The 23,851-nt window shown below is 30.6% G+C and overlaps 2 protein-coding genes and 1 long non-coding RNA gene across 3 annotated transcripts; all 3 read left to right on the forward strand.

The window, feature by feature from the left end:
• The first annotated feature begins 386 nt into the window (after positions 1-386).
• LOC105168403 (putative arabinosyltransferase ARAD1) lies at positions 387-6,152 on the forward strand. Its single transcript, XM_011088470.3, has 4 exons — positions 387-1,072; positions 4,241-4,534; positions 4,614-4,709; positions 5,164-6,152. Exons 1-4 carry the CDS (start codon positions 584-586, stop codon positions 5,578-5,580), a joined length of 1,296 nt encoding a protein of 431 aa, XP_011086772.1. The 5' UTR covers positions 387-583; the 3' UTR covers positions 5,581-6,152.
• A 2,475-nt stretch (positions 6,153-8,627) lies between these two features.
• Positions 8,628-10,829, forward strand: LOC148787309 (uncharacterized). The gene is made up of 2 exons (XR_016066886.1): positions 8,628-8,848; positions 10,477-10,829. It is a non-coding gene; the product is annotated as an uncharacterized LOC148787309 (long non-coding RNA).
• Positions 10,830-12,582: 1,753 nt separating this feature from the next.
• On the forward strand, positions 12,583-15,641 carry LOC105168404 (flavonoid 3',5'-methyltransferase). Its single transcript, XM_011088471.3, has 5 exons — positions 12,583-12,741; positions 13,289-13,374; positions 13,456-13,600; positions 13,980-14,111; positions 15,103-15,641. Exons 1-5 carry the CDS (start codon positions 12,691-12,693, stop codon positions 15,400-15,402), a joined length of 714 nt encoding a protein of 237 aa, XP_011086773.1. The 5' UTR covers positions 12,583-12,690; the 3' UTR covers positions 15,403-15,641.
• Positions 15,642-23,851: the final 8,210 nt, after the last annotated feature.

Raw genomic sequence — 23,851 nt, forward strand, 5'->3', positions numbered from 1 at the left:
TTTTAAATTTAGAAGGGTGCTTATGATACTGAAAATACTTTGGAGGTGATAAGTGTAATTATTTTAAAAAAATCTTGAATAATTTATAAGACATGATAGAGTATTTAATAATTTTTTTGAGAAAAATTTCTTTTTAAACTCAAAAATAAGAAATCATGATGTTATAAACGCGTTTAAAAAAAAAGAGTTTCTAATTTATTTTTAATAAATTTATTCTAATTAATTATGAATTTATCAGTATTATCATTTTATAAGCTTTATAATTTTATTTTATTAAATTACTTTTAGAATATGATCTGAATTTGAAGAATATATTGATAAAATATACTAAAAATTTAACCGAAAAAACTATGGAAATCCAATAGCATTCATATTCATACCCAACCCAAAAGCTATATATATCTAAAATTCCTAAATTTAGCAACAAAACACAAAAAAACACCTACTCCGCTTTCATTTGCGGATCCAATCTTCTCCTTCCAGTTGCCCAATTCTCACTCCTCTCTCTTAGATTCCATCCCAATCTTCTCCTTCTTACCCATTTCACTCTTCTTTCAACCCACCCTAAATTCTTGCTAATTCGATGCAAAAATCGTTAAACAGGACCCTCGTTTGTCTATCGCTATGCATTCCTCTACTCTTCGGCTCCTTGCTCCTTGCCGGAACCCTCGACTACAAGTCCCAGTTCCTCTCCTTCATCCCCCAGCTCAACAACGTCGCCTCCTGCCGCAGCGGATCACCTCCGCTCCGGGTTTACATGTACGATTTGCCGCCACGCTTCAATGTCGGATTAATGGACCCCAATTTTCCTGATAATGCTCTGGTGACTGCGGAGAATATTCCGGCCTGGAGGTGGAATGATGGGCTCCGGAAGCAGCACAGTGTGGAGTACTGGATGATGGCTTCGCTTTTGTACGAGGGGAGTGATGAGTTCGGGTTGACCAGGGAGGCGGTTCGGGTCTCCGATCCGGATTCCGCTGACGTGTTTTTTGTTCCGTTCTTTTCGTCGCTTAGTTTCAATGTTCATGTTCGGAATATGGCGGAGTCGAATACTGTTGACGAGAAGTTGCAGGTGCGTTTTTTTTTTTTAAAATAAAAAAGAAATATTTTTCGTGCTGTTGTTTTGTTGTTATTTGAATAATTTAGTTTAAAGGTCAATTTATAGCTTATTGGTAATTATTCTCTCAGTTGATTTTTTCCTCTTTTATCTTAGTCTAGTAGCTGGAATTCAGATTATTGATGAAGCATTTGTCTTTAATTGATCATACTGACGTGGGACATGTTATAATGTTTATTTGTCAGTATTTATGAATATTCTTGAAACACAGAAACAAACAATCAGTGGTTTATCTATCTTGGTTGGCATATCAGCAATGATTTCGACAGTTGAATTTCTTCTTTCTCCCCTTTTTAGTTTGGTGGCTCCAATTGAGATTGACATTATAGCAGTTCTTAAGTTTCAGTTCAAGCAATCATATTAATGGGGGACATATTATAAAGTTTATTTCATAGGTGATGATATTTGGAACCTGAAGGATCTCAAAATTTCTTGTTCCAAATTAACTCAATTTAGAGCTCAGGTGCCTGAAAATTGGACCTATCAGGCGCGTTGCTTATGAATTTTTCAAAACAGAGAAACGCACAGTTTGTTCGTAATAGTTCAAATTGAGTTAACACAATATTTCAAAACATAACAGGAGGCCTAAGTATTTACTTTGTTCTTAATGGTTAATCACTTAATCTTACTTTGATTAGCTTATCAGGAACAATTTCTGGAGTTGATTTTCTTCTTGTTTCTTTTCTCCCTTTACTTTTAGTTTGGGGGCTCCAATTGAGATTGGCATTAGAGCAAGTTCGTAAATTTCTTTACAATTAATCATATTAACGTGGGACATTTAGAAAGTTTACTTCACAGGTGATGATATTGGCACCCAAAACGTTACTTCTAGGATCGCAATTTATTGTGCCAATTAACTTAATCTGGAGCTGGGGCGCCTGAATTTTTAGATCTATCAAGCACATTGTTTTATGAATTCTTCAAAACAGAGAAACACACATTTGCTCCTAATAGGTCAAAAGGTGTTCACTGAATATCTAAAGAATAATAATGGCCTAAATTTACTCTCTTAATTTCATGATGGCTAAATGAGTGATTTGTTTTCCCGAATAATGTCTACTGGTTCTCTTCACTTTATTGGTGTAATAGTGGCCCAAATGACTATTTAGGCGGACAAAAATAATTGTACTATCTCATAGTAATTGTCCAATTATATTAGTAGGTGATTTTACATATCCATGTCCTTTGACACATACATGTTAACCCTTAGTTAAATTTGACTAATTTAAGAAGACTGTATTTTTTTCCCCAAAAGACCTTATCTAAAAGATTTTTCTAAAACACTTCCAAAGCATATTTCTCCATCAATTTGGCAATTAAGGAGAAGACAGTGATTTCAACAAAATATGGAAGAGGCAAATGGTTATACCTCAGCTCTTGGACTGGATTCTTCATCCAACATTTTTTCAATTTTGTATTATGCTATCTCTGCATCATCGCCTTCATGGGTGCAAAAGAATATTGACTAACCTAGATATAATAGTTATGAAAATGATTATACCACGTGCAAAAATGGCCACCGAATAGCAATTTATCCTTTTAGATATCTTGGGTTTACTTTTAATTTCTAATAAGTTAGCTAAACAGCGGTTCTTACTGTAAATGAGATGCTACTGAAGTCTTTCCTCCTCTTGTTTGAGAACTAGGTACTAGAGAATTGAAGAAATAAGTTATTTCATTGTCGTTGAGTTCATTTACTTTTCACTTTTTTTTCCTGTTGGAGGTGCCTGTGGATGGCCGAAGTGTCTTCTATGAAGTGAGCTTAGCTGCTTGCTTTCTTCCTTTTACAAATATGAAGAATTTAATTCCCAATATGCTTGAAGGTCAGATACTTGATTCACATGCTGGAAATATATTCATTTGTTTTCTTTGAAAAAGTAACCTGGATATTTGATGTTGCAGTAGGTGCATAATTTCTTTCTGGTCTTATTTGCAATTTAATTTATGCATTTTAACCATTTTAAGAATTCAGAGGTTTAACGGATTAATTTGGTCTGTCACAGTTGTGACTAACTTGGTTTGCATGGGAGCTTAGCTAACACCTTGCTTGAGTTTCTCTTGGATCAGTTAATGTACTTTTATTACTTTGTTGTTGTTTATTTTGTGAATTAGGTGAATCCTTTGCAACCATATTCTCTATTTTTCAACTCCTTAACGGAAACATGACATGCATGTAAAAAGTAATTTTTAGGATTATTGTCTAAGGTGCATGCAAAGCTAAGGAGCTTGTTGAAAAAGAGAAAATTGAGCACAAAGTGGAGTGGTGTTTTTTGTGCACTACTTCTCTCCGTCTTTAAACTCATTAAGCAATGACTTTCAGCATCTCATACTAATCTAAACCACAGTTGTGATGGGCAGTCATCTGGGTGCCTATGCTACAACAGTTGGCCTGGCACCTAGCCTGCTCTTGCAGATGCAATGTTTTTCCTTTTTTTTTTTAAATAATTTTATGTTTATCATATTTTAAATGATTGTTCATCATAAATATATTATTTTAATATTTCTATTGCTCAAACCGTTGTTTTTCTCTAAATAGTTTGCTAAGTAAATGAAAACTTCACACTTGTGGCATAAGTTAAACGATAGAGAAAGGGTAGAGTAAAGAATAAATGCTTTCGGGCGATCACAATTGAAAATAACAATTGTTATTTTATATGTGTTTTACTTTGTTTTTATTATTTTAAAAGCATTCTCATTGTCTTGTCCAGTTGCCTAAGTGATGGACCAGATTACTTATTACCTGGTGTTGCCTTAGGGGCTTTAACATTCTTGCTGCTGGAGCCTTTGTCCTAGATTTGCATGTTTGCACCTGACAACCACCCATGTTTATCCGCTGTAGATCTGCATGCAGCGACCTTTCTTGCTGTGGTTTCTTTGTCTCTGCTGTGAGATTGGTAAAACTGGAACTGGGCATGGAGTCCATGAATGATTAAGTAGCTCCTGGCTAATTGAAGTGCATCTATTAGTAATTCCTGACTTCTTGTTGCTTCAGCCCCTCTCTCATCTGCGTTTCATTTGATTACTGACCGAGGGATAGAACTAGGGGTAAAATTATTATCTTAATGGTTCAAACCTTGAGCCTTCTCATCCTGCTGATAACCATTTTTTTTTTTTAAACTGTAGCTCGAGATGGTAAATATATTAAAAGCCTCAGCTTATTGGAAAAGGTCTGGCGGAAGAGACCATGTAATCCCCGTGCATCATCCAAATGCTTTCAGACATTATCGTGATGAAATTAATGCTTCTATATTCATTGTTGCTGATTTTGGCCGCATAATGAACATTTCTAGACTGGCAAAGGATGTCGTTGCCCCTTATGTTCACATGGTAGAATCATATATCAGTGGTGAACCTGAAGATCCATATGAGTCGCGTGATACACTTCTCTTCTTCCGTGGGAGGACTAAGAGGAAAGATGTATGCAGATCAAAAAGAACATTCATGTCCTTATGTTTAGTATTGTGAAACACATGTTTCTGACATGCTAATATGGCAGGAGGGAAAAATTCGTGCACAACTACATAAGATGTTAAATGGAACGAAGGATGTCATATATGAGGAGGCTTATGCTTCAGAAGAAGGCTTCAAAGCGGTAAGTCTTTTGGCATTTACTTTGCCGCAACAAAGTTTGTGACAGGACAATTCTGTTATTAGTGAAAGAGGACATGAAGGTGCAGTTTGTATTTAATAACAATATGATAATTGTGCAACTAGACTCTAGATTTTTTCTTCTTCAGTGTGAGACATAACCATTTTCAAGTCCATTTTCGATTTTAGTTTTATTTGCACATTGTTATCAGTGATCTAAGCTATATCTCACTTTTGCTTTATATTATCTTTGCTCCTTAATAGAGAAACTTTATGGTGGCTATTTAGATTGAGATTCTGTGAAATCATGACAAACAAATAGAGAAATGTTTGACATTGCTGCATTCAAGGACATCTGTCCATAGAGTTTCTTCAGCTTGCATATATTGTGAATATTTTGCAACCATGCTAAACTAAATTTTCCATCTTACACTTCATCTTTCTTTTGCTTGTACTAGTCTGCTGAACAAATGCGTTCGTCAAAGTTTTGTCTCCATCCGGCGGGTGATACTCCATCATCTTGCCGTCTATTTGATGCTATTGTCAGCCACTGTGTTCCCGTTATTGTGAGTGACAGAATTGAGCTACCCTTTGAAAGTGAAATAGACTACAAGGAGTTCTCCATTTTCTTCTCAGTTCACGAGGCACTGAAACCAGGCTACTTGGTCAGTCTGCTCAGAGGGTTTCCAAAAGAGAAATGGGTTAAGATGTGGGAGCGAATTAAAAGCATTTCTCACCACTTTGAATTCCAGTATCCTCCAAAGAACGAAGATGCAGTTAATATGATTTGGAGGCAGGTGAGGCAGAAAGTTCCTGCAGTTAAGCTTGCTGTACACCGGAGTAGGAGGCTGAAAATACCAGATTGGTGGAGATAATCTTCTGGGGCCTTTTTTGTAATTTTATACATTCATATTCATTCTTTGGAGCAGCCGTTGGAACATAATAAGATGTAATACATCATCATGAGTAAACAGGAAGACTTACACAGTCAACAGCATATATACTTTTCTCGGTTCATATGGTGTCAGCCAGAATGTTGCTAGCAAATGAGTTGTATAGTTGGTAACTTGATCCCAGCAAGAAATCTGTCTACTTCTAGTACACGGATTGGTGAGTTTGTGTTCATACTCAAGCAGACGACCGATGTACACTGGTGAATATCTACACTTGTGCTTCTCAGGATACACGTGGAGAACTGCAATTTCCTGAAGACAAGCAGATAAGAGAATGTAAAGCTTTTAAACCGCGGGATGTACAAATTTTCAGGTAAATTTCTATCTGTTTGTAACACAATAACATTAAACTAGAATGTTGTGATACTAAGATATCAAGTTCTGGGATCTTCTCCTGTCCTTTGCTACGAGCAGTGTCCTGTTTTAGCCATGAATTTTTGTATTTGAAACTTGTTGATTTTACTAGTGTTAACTTGCAATAAGCGAGCTTGATACGAGAACAGTGGCCATGTTTATGTTTAGCCTGTGTATTTTCGTCGCGGACTCGCCTAAAGGAAGGTTAACTGCTAATGTTATTACAGCTTTGAAGTGGAAACTGAAGCAGCAAGATTTTGAAGTACAGTGAAAAGGCAGCAAAGTCTTCACCTTTCTTCTGGGCTTCATATCACCCTTGGTTTCTGTTGTAGCTCCTTAGGCCAGTCCATGATCCATCAATCAACTAATTACTCAATTAAGATGCGATTTGAGTTGGACCGATCGATCAATCAGACCAACTTCACGATTTGTTACACAATATCACAGTTCCAAAACAAAAATGAATTATTATAAGTTATTCAATAATTCAGTTATTACCTTCTTGTCAAAAAAGATAATATCGAACGATGATTGAATTATATACTTGTAATCTAAAGCTCCATTATTAGTTTATAATTATCAAGTCGAATTTGAAAAAGCAGTATCTAAACAAACCACCCACAAGTGCGAAACTAGTAGAAATTTATCAAATCAGTATATTAATCAGGAAAATAAAATAAAATATTTCACCAAACAATTGAATCTCAAGTTTCATAAATAGTGAACAAAGATAGGAGTTGGTTAACAATATTGATATCTACCTGTCCGAAATCACCAGAATATACTAATATTAGAATATACTATGTCTGATTAAGGCAGAGGTAAACTCCAGAAGCTTACAAACAATACTGTATATAATCATGTTATTATAAATTTTAAGTCATTACTCGTAACAAATTAAACATAACTACATTGTCTTAATTGATATATTTTGAAATTTATATATTCATATCAAAGCATATTAATCCAATTTGTGTTTGAGTAGAGTTGTTTGAGTTGAAGTCGTTTTATAATCAAAATAGTTAGGTTCGGACGCAATTTCAGTTAAACTTTATTATAATTTAATTCGAACAAACTTAAAAAATTAACATTATTATTTGTATATTGACCAAATTATATGTAACAAAACTATATTGCTTTACATGCTACACACTTAACAAGACAAAACTATATTGCTTTACACACACACACATATATACAAACACACACAACATACACACATAGTGTTATTTAACATTTGAAATTAAGCAATCGTTGAAAATAATTAGTGACAACCAAATCACGAGAGCGTCTAAATAATTGCTTCACGTCTGTTTCTTTTTCAAATATTTTTTTTCTTTATGACTTTTTCTTTGTTTTAATTCCTTAATATTACATATAACTTATTATTATTATAATTAGAACAATTGCGTATAATTTATTATGTAATAATTAAGATTGTAACTTTGTTGATTGAGTATTCCACACTCCATGTTAGCATTATTTTTTTTGATGAACAATCAATTATTATTATTATTATTACATGTAAAGCACAAACATTAACAATAGTTAATTGACGAGCAAACTTCACCTAAATAGCGTATCAAAGCTGACTTTCAATTTAAAAGTTTGGCTCAAAAGTAACAAAGCCGTCTAGTTATTTACATTTGTACACGCACACACACACATGTATTAAAATTTAAATTCAAACTCATATAATTACACAATTTAACACGTTGAATTCAGCTATTTAAGTTAGCCCTTGTTATCCATCTTATCTGAGGTCATGTTGCAGATTAAGTTATGATGAAAGTAAAAGTATAGAAATATCTCATGACCTGAAAACATATCTTCCACTAATTCATATCTAAAAACGTCGACTGCAATTTCATTGGTGGGTAATAGGTAACTATGAACTTAGGTAGACAACTCATGCAAAATGTTTGTTGAGGTGTAACAATAATTAAAATGCAAGAATCGATGTTGGGGTGGTGCTAATCTTGTAAGAATAAGTAATACTTTTCACGAGTAGTTTATGAAATTTTTTTCATAGTATTATTAAAAGTTGTCAAGTGGGTTGATTTGTTGGCCCAACCTTTTGAAATAAGTGGAATCTAACACGCAAAAAGTAAACACATGTACAACATCATTTGAAGAATTCGTAAAAACAATGTAAAAATATTAATATTATGATCCACTTGTGAAGTGCACTATGATCTCTTTCTTTCTAGTCATTGTCAAAGATTCCACATATGTACTTTCTACGGAATTCAATGAATGTGCATGTTTAGTAGAAAATTCCAATTTTTTTTTTTATTCTTTTTTATTGAAGGAGGCCAACGGAATATAATTTTTCGTCCAATAGTTTATTGTATCGAAATTTTTTTTTCGATAAATGTAAAAATTTCATTAAATAAATGATAGTATATCAATACAATACAACATCAAAGGTTAGGCAGTTACCTCGACAGGCCAATGGATCCGCCATAAGTGAAAAGGTGCATAAATACTAATAGAAGAAAGTAAATCAACACTAAGTATCCATTGTCGGACATTTTCAATAATAAATTTTTCTACCTTGAAGAAAAATTGAGTATGACAAAAATGTAGTGTGAAGTACTGTAAAAGTGGGAGAAGGTGCATTAAGGGCGGCCTGCGGTATGAGCACATTGGAAATGTTGTATGTAAATAGTGAGGAAAAAGTGGTACTTGTTAAAGTATGTCCTCATTGATTGTGGAAGTTTTTCAAGTGGATTCACAAGGGGTGTAAGGAAACTTCTTCTTAATCATTTTTGCAATACAAGGATAGAGAAATTTCAGTTTGCTCGGATTTGGTCTTATTTAGGCCATTTATATGGTATGTACTTCTTTTTGTTATTTATAATTATGTGATTGTTGTGAGTTTCTGAGCGGCTAAATGTCATTTATGTGCCTTAACCTAGTTAATCTGCCTAAGAATTTTCCCGTGGATGCTGAAAGAATTGTAGCTAATATATAGTTGTCTGAGTCCTTCGTTGAATATCTATCCTATGGATTTTGATAGAACTGTGTGTTTTTTTTTTTTTTAATGTCAATTAATTTTGCCTCCAATGTGTTTCCCTTTTCGAATAAATCCAATTATAGAGGGAAAAGATGACGGTAAAAGCAGAATAAAAAGTCATTATTGATATGGATAATTTCAATTTTGGTCTCCTAAATTAGTTACTAAATCATTTTTGGTAACCTTTTTGTTTATGTCATATGTGGTCTCTCGATGAGTTTAGACGATCAACTAACAACGGGGACTGACTTTGATCATTTTAAAAAAAATTGCAAACTAAAATTGGTGAGATCGGAACGTATATAAGATGCCGAAACTAATTTAGTGATTAATTTAGGAGACTAAAATTAAAATTATTCAAGCAGTTGTATCACGAATCTTCGATTGGATGTTGATATATATAAGATCCAACCGCTTTGTGATTAATCTGATCAAACTTCACATTTTCAGATTTGAGAAATTACCTAATTGTGTTGATTATTTGGGAATACATGCACCAAACACATCTTTACTTCTTGACTTTTCACATTGACTTACTTCTATAATTTTGAATTGTTTAAGACTTATTGATCACCTAATCATTCATCTAGAACTTAGGGTGTGGTGATTAAGAAAGAAAATTAAAAAAAATTCCATGTGATTGTTTTTTCATTTTTTTTTATAGTTATCAATCTCTGAATTTAATTTACAACTCACACCTGCTCAATAAATACTAAAGTTAAATAATTTTAGATCATATATATATAGATAGATAGAGAGAGTAGTGGAAGAATTGGTCTTTTCTTTGCCATCTTGCAAGAATAAATAAATAAAAATAAGAATTCTTGAACATGGTCAGCAAATAATAATTAATTCGCCATGAATTAATGTTAAAATGCACCCAATTTGTATATTGTTTTTTTTTTGGGGAGGGAAGAAGTATTTTAATAAAATAAATTAAGTGATGACAAATGTTTAATTATACATATAATATTAATGTAATAATAAACAGAGTGTAATTAATATATGTTGGATTAGTGTGAAACAGACAGGAAAGTTCGGAGATTCTGGAGAAAGAATTCATATATGAAACTAGTTGAAGAAACTCAGTTGAGGTAGTATCTGTGAACTTAAGTTTTACGAAAGAAAAATAATATATAATGATAATACACGGATATCTTTTAACTTTTTTTTTCGATAAATGTAAATAAAAGGAATTAGTTAAATTTGATTGGAGATGCGAGGCATCAAACCCTGTGCCTCTCACATGCAAAGCGAGCGCACTACAATTTGAGCTACATTCCCAATGCATGGATACCTTTTGACTTATATATGTTACAGATTTTATTACTTGTTTGGAATTATAACTAAATTTGATGTCGCGTGCGAATTCGATTAGTGTCTCATTGAGTAAGACATTATCTGCTCTAACTTTGTCTAAACCCTCACGGTTTTGTCTTGAAAAGATGCCTCATAAGTTGAGGAGGTCTTAGTGGATAATACCTCGAGTAGATCGACTCGCGTGTTGCATCATTTGACATCGTTTGTGGGAACGGGGGGTCATGTGCCAGTCTCAAGCCCATAGCCTGTTAGGTACTGGATATAGGCAAACATTCTACATCGGTGGCAGACAAGGAGTTTGAGCAGCTAATAAACCCCAAAGCCTCATTTTGCTACCTAGACTTCTTAATAAGATAAAATCGTGTGTTTTTTTCTTGCTACTGAAGGCAAACTGGATAGCACCTTGTAAAATGAGACACTAATCAAATTGCATGCCGTATGCAAATTGAAATAAATAAACTTCAGTTCATTTGGATTATGAATTTGATTGAAGGAAATATTTTACTTTATGAAGTTTTAATGTATGAAATATTATAAACTAGTAAAATAAATGTGAAGGATCATAATAATTATTGACACACATTTGAAGCTTATTTCAATATGTTCTAGTTTTGTTCGCAACCATTAATTAGTCACTAGAAAAAAAAAAAGAGTATTAGCAATAAACAAAAAAGATGCACATAATATAAATATGTAAAGTACAAAAAATTGTTTTATCATTGATTTCACAAATTTTTAATGACAATTATTATACAAAAAGTATCACTAGCAATTAAAATTCGTAATAAAGAGATTGCATAAAGTTGGCACTGTATATATTTCTCGACACTTCGACTATATATATTTGTAATAACTAATTGGATCCATTCTTTAATACCCCCATCACAAAAAAAATTGAAAGAAAAAGTGAACGAAGCAAACATTGGAGAAAAGGATCTTACATTTATAATTAATTAATATTGTATATATCTCATCATATATATATATATATAATTTGAAGGGGGAAAAAACAATATATGCAAGTGATCATCCTCACCAGTTCACCATTGGAATTGTATGCTAAGTTAAAAGAGTTATACCTTAGGTTGTAAATTGAACCGAATTAAATATAAACTTAGGTGTAATAAATAGTAAAATTATAACTTGATTATAGGGTTTTGGTCTACTTTCCACTTAAATAGACTGATCTGTAATATATAATAGATTCACTTTTGAGACAGTTCCAATAGTTATATATAACCGAAACAGTGAAAGAAGATTTCTATGGTCGCACTCAAAACAAGGTTGTCCTTTTATATGTACATTTTAATTGGGGGAAAAAGAAACCCTCTTGCCGATCCCATATCATGTAATAAAACTCATAACTTGATTATATTTAGGATTGGTTTCAGTCCACTTTGCATTTAAATAGATCGAGTTGTGGTAATAGATTTACTTTCAAAACATTAGCTGTGACTTGTATAAGCTGAACATATCACAGTGATGGAGGACTCTGGCGTGATGTCATACTCAAGACAAGGTTGCCGTCTATATATATATTTTAATTAACTAAAAAAAAAAAATTCTCGCCAACCGCTACATAACAAAAAACTCATAACTTGATCATAAAGATTGATTCTAGTCCACTACTGAATGGAACTTTCATAAGTTGATAACACACACACTTTTAGAATAGCAGCTATGACTTAAACCGGCAGTTCACGATAGTGTTGGACGACTTCCCTACTTTTCTACCAAAAAAGAGAAGAAAAAGAAAAAACCCTCACCAACCCCCAATTGGAATTTTCTTTTTCAAATTTTGTTACATATATCTTATACTTTAATTACTATATATACATTACGTACATAAAAATTATACTATATATTTTTTTTGAAAAACTTTTTTTACACACATAATATGTATATATTAAATAAAAATAAAATATGAAAGACGAATTAAAATAGAAAATTAAATTCCACGTAAACCAGAAGTGCAAAGAAGACCTTAATTGCAGCTACCTCATTGGTGTAAGAAAGAAAAAATCCATCTCAGTTTAGAAGCTAAAAATGAATATAAAATAAAAAGTGAAGTAGGTCCATAAAAATTGAACTTTGGTGGACGTTCTGTGGTGGTGACGGGAGAAGGAGACAACCCCACCCACCCACCAACCCATCCACCCACCTACGCATGCAAATATTCTGCAATTTAACAAAAAAAAAAAAAAAAAAGGGCCGGCAGTACTGGCATGAATAAGCTGCTATAAATAAGCTTTAAGCTGAAGCTAAGAATATACAATATTCATCATCTGATCTAATATTAAAGAAGAGCTTATTTTGAGTTGATCAGATTAATTGGGAAGATGAAAGAGAAATACTCATGCACCATTCTCCAAAGCGAAGCCCTCACTCAGGTTCTTCATTTCTCCAACTCCTCCCATATATACTTTCCTTTTCATTTAACAAATTTATTCTTATTATTACGGTGGTGGGATGCGGCGGAGACAGCCGCGCCGGAAGGTGGTGGTGGGGGGAGCATGTGGGCTGATCAGAATGTGCGTATATTGTGTATCTATATATCACACACACACACACACACAGAGTGAGGGGTTATTTGTCAATATATAGAGGAAAGATGCAAGAGTACTGATCCGGGAATATTACAAGAGTTACTTATTTTGCAAGAAATAATACTATTTATTGATTTCAATCCTTAAACAGTCATCGTCTACATTTTGGTCCATAAACGGACACTTTTCTTTTTAATTTGGTTTGGTCATTTGGGTTATAAATCACCCAAAACGCCATGATGCTGGGATCGAAGGAGGAACGGAAGAAAATCACTTCCGCAGTTTCTTCTTCTTCTCTCTCCTCTCTCTCTCTCTCTACATTTTTAATAAATGGTTTATACAGTAGAGTTTCCCATTATTATATATTGATGAGGATGATGAAAAATTGCAGTATCTTCTGGAAACAAGTGCGTATCCAAGAGAGCATGAACAGCTGAAAGAACTGAGGAAGGCTAGTGTTGAGAAATACCAACACTGGTACGTACCTACACAAAATGCAATATTACAATTATTCACTTTACCTACTTATTATATATGAAAAACATTTATTTAATTCAGGAGCGCCATGAATGTCCCAGCCGACGAAGCCCAGCTTCTGTCCATGATATTGAAACTCATGAACGCCAAGAAAACAATTGAAGTTGGAGTGTTTACCGGCTACTCACTTCTTGCCACCGCCCTTGCTCTCCCTAATGATGGCAAAGTATGTGCGTTGTTCTAATATACATATAAAAAAATGCACTTTCACCACCAGGAACGTGACTTTGCATAATGATTATATAGTTATCACAGTTAAAAATAAAAAATTATAGCAAATACAAATTAATTATGTATAGTTGCACAACGGTTATTAGTCGTTGTTTCCGCAAATGAGATCAAAATATTAGTTACGACTAAAGACTATGACATATGTTTTTGTCCATGATTTAAAATCATGACCAATGTTAATTAATTATGGTCAAAACTTAAAATTTTGCATCAATTTTATTTAACAATAGTAGATTTTATTAATTTACGTTGATTCTTTAGCTATAATGAATTACAGAATAGAAAAATAATCTATTTTTTCTTTTTTTCCTTAGGTAATCGCAATTGATCCAGACAGAGAAGCGTACGAAACTGGGCTGCCATACATTGAAAAAGCAGGCGTGGCACATAAAATCCAGTTCATTGGTTCGGATGCTATGACGGCTATGAAGGAGTTTCTTGAAAACGTGAGTTCAATTCCCTTAGTTACTTACATTTATTAATTACCTATACTTAAAGTCGTGCTTGTACTTTTATGATTTAATTAAGAGATTCATAATTATTGTTCCGACGACTTTGGACTAGTCATGACTTATATCACTAGCCAGTGGTTGCAGCCACGTCACCATAGCGTGCCCCCCCAAAAAAAAAATTTCAACGAATTTAAAAATTTTGGCCTTAAATTCGCATCTCCTTTAAAAAATAGATTAAATTACAGCCACCAGTGTTGGGGTTTAATATAATCACAAGTATGTCATGATTATTTAAAAAATTATAAGTACCCCTGTAATAATAATGAGTCAATTTCATTAGTTTTCATTTGATTTTTATTCAATTTTTGTGTTGAACTGATTAAAATTTCCTTTTGAATTGTGAATTATAATTTTAAATGTTTTTATGGACTATATATGGCTTATGGATTATTTATCCACCCTCAATTTCTTTTCTTTACATTTTCTCAAACTTTTTTTTTAAACAAAAGAAATTAGTTAGTGTAAAGTAGTAATTTTCACCTTAACGTCTACAGGTTGTATAATTATTTTTTATTTGATAAGAATATTTATAATTTCTCAAATAACAATGTGATATTTATAATTATGCCAAATATTTGAAGACTATCTTTTCTTTCTGTAATTTGTAATTATGTAATTCGAATATACATTTACTAAATTGTGGTTAATTTTATTTTACCTCCACGCGGAAATACTAATAGCTCACTATATATACCTCCTCTTGCATCAAACAAGTCGTGTTTTCCTTTTCTGTAAAAGTTTAGATGTCGCATTGTTCTTTTCTATTTTTTTTTCTTTTAACATTTAAAATATGTTCGTAGGAGATATCAATATAATTTGCAAATTCGAGATTTTTTTTCCTTTTTGTTGCCAGATATTTAAGGGGTATTTTTGTAATTAGACATTGTAATGAGGGATGTTGATTGTTTGATGATGAAATGATTAGGGAGAGGAAGGAACATTCGATTTTGCATTTGTGGATGCTGATAAGGAGAACTACATCAACTACCATGAATTGTTGTTGAAGCTGGTTAAGGTCGGAGGAATCATAGCCTACGACAACACCCTCTGGTCCGGTACGGTGGCATTGGATGATGAGAACTTGAGCCAGGAGTGGCAGGACCGAATAGGGGTAAATCGGATATTTCTCAGGAATTTGAATACATTTTTGGCCGCCGATTCTCGCATTGAACTGGCTCATCTCTCCGTCGGAGATGGACTCTCACTCTGCAGGCGCCTCAAATAGAATCACAGCCGTTGAATATTTTTTAACTCTAAAATATGTTGCTAAATAAGTGCGCTTTATGGGCACTAGTTATGGTCTTTTTCTTTTTTTTTTTTTTTTCTGCCACATATTATTGTAAGTTCAGGATTTATGCTCGTATGTTGTACGACTGTTTTAATTCTGCGGGTTAATTTCGATCGATTTATCTTGTAATATTTCATATCACTATATATTAATTCAAATTAATAGAATTTACTTAAGGGCATTTTAATTATTTCAAATATTTCATATTTTGATTGGACCTGGATACGAAATAAAAAACATACGAGAAAGAGTAGCATGTATAAAATAAGTAAACAACAAAATATATGGGCTAGGGCAAGGCCAGAATTAAAATATATAAATGTTTCTCTATAATTTTAAATTTTCATCGATTTAAATATTAAATAGAATTTTGTTAATCTCAGATACCTATATATTTATTATGGATGTTTATAGAGACTAAATTACTGTACACGGGTTGAAAAATAATCATTTTTTTGTGAAGCTGTTTGATATAATGTAAAGAAAAGTAAATCTTGATTACGACATTCCGTTTCCTTATTTGGTAGGATGGTAACGAAGCGGGAAGGTGCAGACTATCCCTTTCTCTTCGTTTTGTACTTGAAAACGAACAAGTTATAATAAAATAATTTTTTGAATTACCTAAAAAAATATAAAAACTAATTAAACATAAATACTTATTTATTAAATAGGCATCAAACAAGACAAAAATGAAATCATTAATTAGTGGGAGAAGAAAAAAAAAGGGAATTATGTTTGTAGATAATATAGTAAATAAAATAAATGGGTGGACTTTTGTCTTTCAGCTTTATATTTCACTTTTTTCATCCAATTGCAAATGCAAAAGAATAAAATAAAATTGAATTCTGAAGAGGTTATATATATATATATTCAGTTTTACGATTTTTTTATTTATTCTTTCTAGCTAAACATAATTTTTTTCTTATACATCTCGTTTTATTTTTAATTTATTTATACATCAATTTTTTATCTGAACCTACCGAAACTCTTAAAGTTGTATTTAAATTGATGGATGTGAAAGTTAAAAAAAATAGTATCAGTAATCATTTGATAAATGATTACGACTTAAAAATCATGATAAATCAATATTATTAACCATAATTAGATAAAATCAAAGCAAAAATTTAAATTTTTAACGATTAATCAATATTCGTCATGGTTTTTAGTCATAGCCAAAACATCTATCACGGTTTTAGCCATGACTGATGCTTTGACTACACTTGCTGAAACAACGACTAATGGGTGTAACAAAATCGTGATTAGTTTGTATTTGCCATAATTTATATTTTTTTGACTATAATAATTAACTATACGAAAAATTATATTTTTTTCTAATGGATTTCAAATACATAATAATAAATCTTCTGAACTTATCTGAAAATTTTCATATTAAAAAGAATTTCAAACCCTTAAGTTCTTATTCTGAATTTTAATTTTCGTGGCACGTACTGTGCAAAATTTATTCTTAAATTCATTTAATACAAAATCATTTGAAATCTTTTTTTTTTTTTTTTTGAAATCATTCCCTAAAATTCATATCTTTTGATCCAATAACGCAATGGAAAAGCTGTTTAATCTGAAATTTAATCTTATTTATTTTCATTCTCATTCTATATTTTCAATATTTGTAGTGTGTTTAACACTAATACGGGCACTTGTCGTGTGAAGATAAGCATTAATTAATATATAAGTTCAATTTCAAAGCAGAATATCTTTTATGTGATAAGGTTTTTATTATAATGATCAAAGAGTGATAAGTGGTGTAGGGTCCTAAATATATTTACTTTATATCATGTAATATATACATAACATGTCGGGTTAATAAATAATTATTTATAAAGATTGCGGAATCTCATCATTTCTACAGATCTTTTAATGGAATTCACTTTTTTCTTTTTATGATTATAATTTTATAATAAAAATATTCGAAAACTTATTCTCTTTGTGTTCTTACCTATAACAAAAAAGATTAAACGTGATCGTATCTTATAAAAATATTAATAGACACAAAATCTTCTTGAATAAAATAATTAAAATTCCGCGTCAGTAGCAAAGAATGCAACTGATGGTGATTCGTGACATTTGTAATATCTGTTTTGCCCTCACTTACTAATATAAAAATATAGATATTAAATTATCTTTTCCGGTATGAGGTTAAATTAATCAATTTTCAGATATCTATACTAGGACGAATTTTTCTTGAAAAGAGGAATGGAGGGGTGTGGTGGGGGGGGGGGGGGGATAAGGCTTTAACCAAATTACTAATTTATTAAAAATGGATGTCCCATTTAATTAGACTAAACTTTAAATAAAATAAGTAAATTAAAGCTATAGGTATCAGATCCAATGTCATTATATTCCTAAAATTTAAGGCACACCTAATTTCCACTAAAGTCAAGCCACATTGACATGTTGATCATTACTATTTATTCTCCATAATCAATATGACATATGTCCCATGTTAATTTAAACAACGAGTTTAAGTGATTTACAAATCTTAAAGCCTCTTCTTTGATCGAAAAAATTTCTTTTTTTTTTTGTTTCATGACTTAAGTACTATACACAACAACAATGTGATTTGCAATGTGGTTTTTTCCTTCAATCTCCTAATGGGATTTGACAAGAAAGCTGAAAAAAGACTTTTTGCAAATTATAAGACTATTTTAAAAAATATCGTAAGTAATTAACTAAAAGATATATACTAGACGAAACTTATGAGACCAAAAATACGATTTTCACTCTCGTCTCCCTAAAAAAGATCCATTTTCAAAAATAAATTCATCTAACTCATAATTCAAAATAAACAAATACCACACACAAGAATATCAATTACATTGCAGACCACATCAATCACCTACTCATCTAGAGTTCATCTTATCAAGTTAGGGTTTTTGAATAATTTCAAAACCTTTTCCTCATAAACTGATCATTATCCACCAAAGTGTACATATGGTGGGTCTTAATTTGGCAATGCTTTTCCAACAAGAAAAGCCACATACAATTTTTTTAAAAAAAATCAATCATTTATTATTATAATTATTGACAATTTGGCCACCAAACAATTTTAGTTACACTTTTGCACCTTTCTTTCAGCAACTCTTTTGTCTTGCATGCTAAGTCTTATCCAAACATTAGAAAGTGGTCATTTTATTTTCTTCCCCACTCAAATTTTTTTCCCACTTTGATCTAAGTATTATTTATTTAAATTTATTTTGATCTGATGAACATTGTGGCACTTAGGTTTTAAACCAATAAATGAAGTCAAAAGTTAGGTACGAAAGAAATATTTCAAGTGCTGATCAGACCTACTGACATTGTGACGTTCATAAGTTTGAAATACTAGGAAAAAATTTAATATATTTATTGAACTATCTAAAGGGATAAGGATAAGTATGAATTCATTTTTGTGCATTAACTCCACCTATCTAATTTTATAGGGCTAAATATTTTTTACTTTATTTTTGAAAATAAATTATGAATACAATTTTAAAATATTACATCGAATATATATACTGTAAAAATATGCAAATATATAGTATTCTATAATTTTTTGAGTAATGATATGATGATATATCTTAATTATGTGTACATGTAGTTGAATCAAAATTTATAAGTTATATTTCATACCTTTTTGATAAAATTATATGCATTACGCATTTTACACATATTTACATGTATTTTTAACATAAAAAAAATAGATATTTGCATATATTGAGCTTGTAAATATATTTTGTATTACATAATTTATTAAAGCAACTATAAATTTTAAATATTATTTTTTAAATAAAATTTTAAATCACTAAATGTACTTTTGGGGATTTTTTCTTAAATAAAAGATACTCTAAGGATTAAAATGAAAAATATAAGAGGTAAGTGAAAATGGTACTTTTGGGCACTGCTAATACCAAATTATTTTGTCAGTGAAATTTTTTGTTACCTTTCATATTTTAAAAGAGATAAATGCGATTACATGCCTAGTACAAGAATCTAAAATGTATTTAAAGCAATTTTAAATTAGAGCACTTACATTTGTTAATTAAAATCGTGCATTTTCAGCTTTTCTATTAAAAAAATATTATTACACAAATCAATGCATATAATTACTTAAATGTGATTCAAATAATTATTCTAAAATTAAGCCACCTTGAAAGTTAGTTGTGCACTACCACTCAACTTCAAAGTTAATCCCTAAGTATTAAAGTTATATAGTTAGAAAAATTAATCATATATATGAAACGGGAAAAATGCAACCCACTCCCTTATGATATCGCAAATGAGCAAATTATCCCCTTGTGAAAAAATAAATAGCGATTTACCTCCCTATATTTTTTAAAATACAACAATTTACCCCCCTATGATTTTTAAAATGAAGCAATCTACCTCTCTATATAAGGAGGTAAATTGCTTCATTTTAAAAAGTATAGGGAGGTAAATTGCTATATTTTTTTCATAGGGGTGTAATGTGCTCATTTTTAATATCACAGGGGGATAAATTGCTATTCACCCTATATGAAACTAAAATTACCCCCTTCGGCTAATTTACCAAATATATATATTTTTTTATTATGATTCTCTTGGTCTACTCCACAACAATCACATCTAACATGAAGAGTTAATTGTATTTTTAATCTCATATTTTAGGACGTTCTGCAAAAATACTACCACACATTGAAATAATTATTTTTGACGTGGTATGTTAAATGTTTATTGTAGTTTTCGTGATGTTTTTTCCTCCAAAACCTCATTGATCATTTTTTCCCCTCGAACAGACGGCCATGTGATTTGCACGTTTTCATCCGAATTTCAACAAACATTTAAAATATAAAATATAGTAACTATTTTAAAAAAAATATAAGACTATTTTTGCAAAATTTGGGACAATAAATGCAACTAATTCTAACCATGAATACAAACGCCGCCTGAATTCCATCATATCACGAATGTAATTTTCACCAAACATTTTCAAACACTATTTATGAACGAGAATAAATAACATTTAATTAATTGTGTCATGATTACTAATTTTATTTAAATAAAACTTTTGCCAAACTCTAAATATTAAATTAGAGATTTTTCACCTAATTACAACTATGTAGCCCATGACGTAAAGCATCACTTACTAGGAGAGGGGGGCCCCTATCATGAAATGTGGAACCATGTGAATTTCTTGGCAAGTGAGTTGGGACAAGAATTGATTTGACCCCACCACCCCATGCCTAAATACTTTAGTTTATCATTATATTTATTTAATTTGGAGTTAGGTCGGGGATTTATTTAAATGAGTGTCAATTTCAACATAGGTAGGAATATGTCTAAGGTTTGAAGTTGGAGTCATTGGCCACTACTGGACAGCATGAAATCTCAACTGAATTTTAATCATTTTTTGTCTTATAATAATTTTGGATGTGTAATTAATATATTTAATAAGATAAAAAAAAGTCAAATAAATATGTATGTATACATACGTACAAAAAATACAATACGTATATATATATATATATATATATATACGTATGTGTGTGATCTGGATCCCGCATTGTATCTGATAAAATTATAAAAATACCCTCCTATAATTGAAAAATCACTAAACACTACAGGATCCCCAAAATTCTTGTCGGGTTTTGGGCAAATTGGTCCGATTTGAACTCATCCAGTGATGTTATGATTAAATGCGGTCGTTTGATCTCTACAAGATCCACAATTCTTTTTGATTGGATCGAATTTGGTTTATTGTAAATCCTATTCCATCTTCTACTCTTTAATATACACACAGAACGTATATAAAGATGACATCATGCACTTTATTTAAAAAAGCTTCAATACACGTGAAGTTGTGTATACTAAATAAAGTAGAATATGGAATGAATTGTGACAAAAGTTTCTACAATTTTCAATAACGTTACTTTCATATGAAGTCGACAATAACCTTGTTTATTTAGTTTTGGATGTAAAGTCGACTATAAAAAAAAAATCAAACCAAAACATCCTTAAGTATTTTTGTAAATAAAGGACAATTAAGCAGTTCGTAGATTAAATCAACGCGTATGCGTATATACATTGTACGATTTCAAAGTTCTCAACATTAGCAGTTTGCTTTTATCTATTGGTACGGCTGAAACCCGACTTCGGTCGCTGCCGGATGTCTTATTTGGAAAACGCGTTTTTCAAAGAGATGATGGTAGTCAATGAAGAGTATGTAGAGATGACGTGTTCAGAATCATTAGTAGCAATTATTAGGGAGTTGGTGAAGCCCACTTGCTCTTAAACTAATTAACATGTTAATTAAAACCTAATTATTCTGCTTTTTTTTTAATAATAAAATTTCATAAAATATTCAGCTAATTCTTTCTTCTGAGCTCCACTAACTGTTATGCCGAATTTAAAAAAAAAAATTAATTTAATGTAAGTGATAATTGTATAGAAGTTAGCTATACACGTTCTGTCATTGAACGCAATAAAAAACAGATGGATTTAAGAAAAAAGAAAGAGACTTCAATGCTTAGAATATAAATTTTATAACTATTAATATTTTAAGAAAATCTATATAAAAAAAAACCATCTCCTATGTATACATTTATGCATTAATAAATCTTCTCCGTATTAATTTCATCGACAATATAAGAAATATAATTTTTTTATTGTGGGTAATTATCATAGTCAAGAAAAAAAAATCATAGTGAATACTAATTAATCATGCTTGCGAAACATCTGCTAGGTGTTGTTTCCGCAAGCAAGACCAAATTATCACCCAAATTAAAATTTTGGGAAATATTTTGGTCATAATTAAAATTAGGATAAATATTAATTAATCATGATCAGAATTTAAAATTTTATATTAATTTTACTCGATCATGATAATAATATTAATTTAGCATAAATTTTTAAGTAGTAAATAATTTATAATGTACGAAAAAATTATTTTGTTTAGTGCAGAATCGAGCCAAAAGTAAAGCGATTTTCTAATTACCTATGTAGGATAAATTTCATCGTGGAGGTTGGATACTTTTTTTCGTTCTTAATAAACAATTATCAAATATTAATTAAATTATAGAAAAGGAATCTCCCCTTTCTTCTTGTTCTTTTAGGAAGTAAACGGCCAATGTCACATCACATATAAACTAATTAACAAGAAATCAACATTAATTATGAATTAATAAATTATATATACCAATTCAACATCACTAATTTAAAATCGATAAATATCTAAATATATTCAATAAAATTCGAACTCAAAAATTCTATGGTGTCCCAATTTGTCAAACATAACTTGATTTTTTTTTAAAATTTATCCTTTAAGTAAATCATTTATGCAAACCATTATATTATGAATATAAATCATTAATAATTACAAAGGAGTTGTTAATTCATATTGAATGATTAATATCATTAAGTAAAAAAATAATATAAAACTAGCAACTGAAGCACACTTGATGCATGTGAATTATCGTAATTTTTATTATATTAATTTAATTAAATTTTTAAGAAATAGATAAATATATAACTGGTCAAAATTATTTAAATGAATTAACTATAAAGGTGTATGAATAGAAAATGATCAATTAATAGAAATATATGGATATGAAAGAATTATGTATAGTTAAAAGTATTTTGGCAGTTGTATTTTCTATCTAAAATCATATTATGTTTTCTATTTATTAAAATATATATACGGCCTGTGGGTATAAAAATTACGTAATTTAATTTACTTAAGAACATTTTTTATACACATAACGTGTATATTAAAAAAAATAAAAATGCATGTATCTTCTATTTCCACTGATAAACTCTTTTCTTAAGCAAAGGAACCCTGATTTGGTGCCAAAAATGAGATGTCATAACTGCAAAACTGTGAGTTTTTCTAAAAAAAAAATTAATATATGGATTTTTATTTATTTTAATAATAGTCATTTATCTATTAGACTAATCGATAATTATTATACTGATTATTAGAATTATTATGATTAAAAATTATGATACAACTAATTTATTCAATACTACTAATAATAATAATGATAAAAATAAAAATAAATATTTTTTGCTCTTGTTAACAAGTAATTTCTCACTTCTCTTTATATATTAGTCACCCAATTATTTCTCTGAAATTGAAATAAAAAAAAAAAGGATATATGTACTCTGTCTGATTCAATTTAGGTGCCCCGTCTGTTTGAAGTGGACTTTTTTTTTATTCTAAACCATATTATATTTTTTACTTCATTTAATATGTACATAGCATGTATATAAAAATAACATCATTTGTTACGAAATATTCTATATATGCAATATTGATTTAAAATAAAATGAATCCGATCCGCCATCTGCTGCTTTACAAAATCAATGTGTGATGTCTTTTTTTAACTGAAGTAAAATTACGTATTTATATATATAT

Source organism: Sesamum indicum, linkage group LG8, assembly GCF_026168435.1.
Source record: "Sesamum indicum cultivar Baizhima isolate 11 linkage group LG8, ASM2616843v1, whole genome shotgun sequence".
Taxonomy (NCBI): Eukaryota; Viridiplantae; Streptophyta; class Magnoliopsida; order Lamiales; family Pedaliaceae; genus Sesamum; species Sesamum indicum.

Bases quoted from the DNA above. Each gene is read 5' to 3' on its own strand.
- LOC105168403 (XM_011088470.3), top strand. From the start codon at position 584: ATGCAAAAATCGTTAAACAGGACCCTCGTTTGTCTATCGCTATGCATT. The intron at 4,535-4,613 runs GTATGCAGATCA...CTAATATGGCAG, and splicing joins GGAGGACTAAGAGGAAAGAT to GAGGGAAAAATTCGTGCACA. The intron at 4,710-5,163 runs GTAAGTCTTTTG...TGCTTGTACTAG, and splicing joins CAGAAGAAGGCTTCAAAGCG to TCTGCTGAACAAATGCGTTC.
- LOC105168404 (XM_011088471.3), top strand. From the start codon at position 12,691: ATGAAAGAGAAATACTCATGCACCATTCTCCAAAGCGAAGCCCTCACT. The intron at 13,601-13,979 runs GTATGTGCGTTG...TTTTTTCCTTAG, and splicing joins CTCTCCCTAATGATGGCAAA to GTAATCGCAATTGATCCAGA. The intron at 14,112-15,102 runs GTGAGTTCAATT...TGAAATGATTAG, and splicing joins TGAAGGAGTTTCTTGAAAAC to GGAGAGGAAGGAACATTCGA.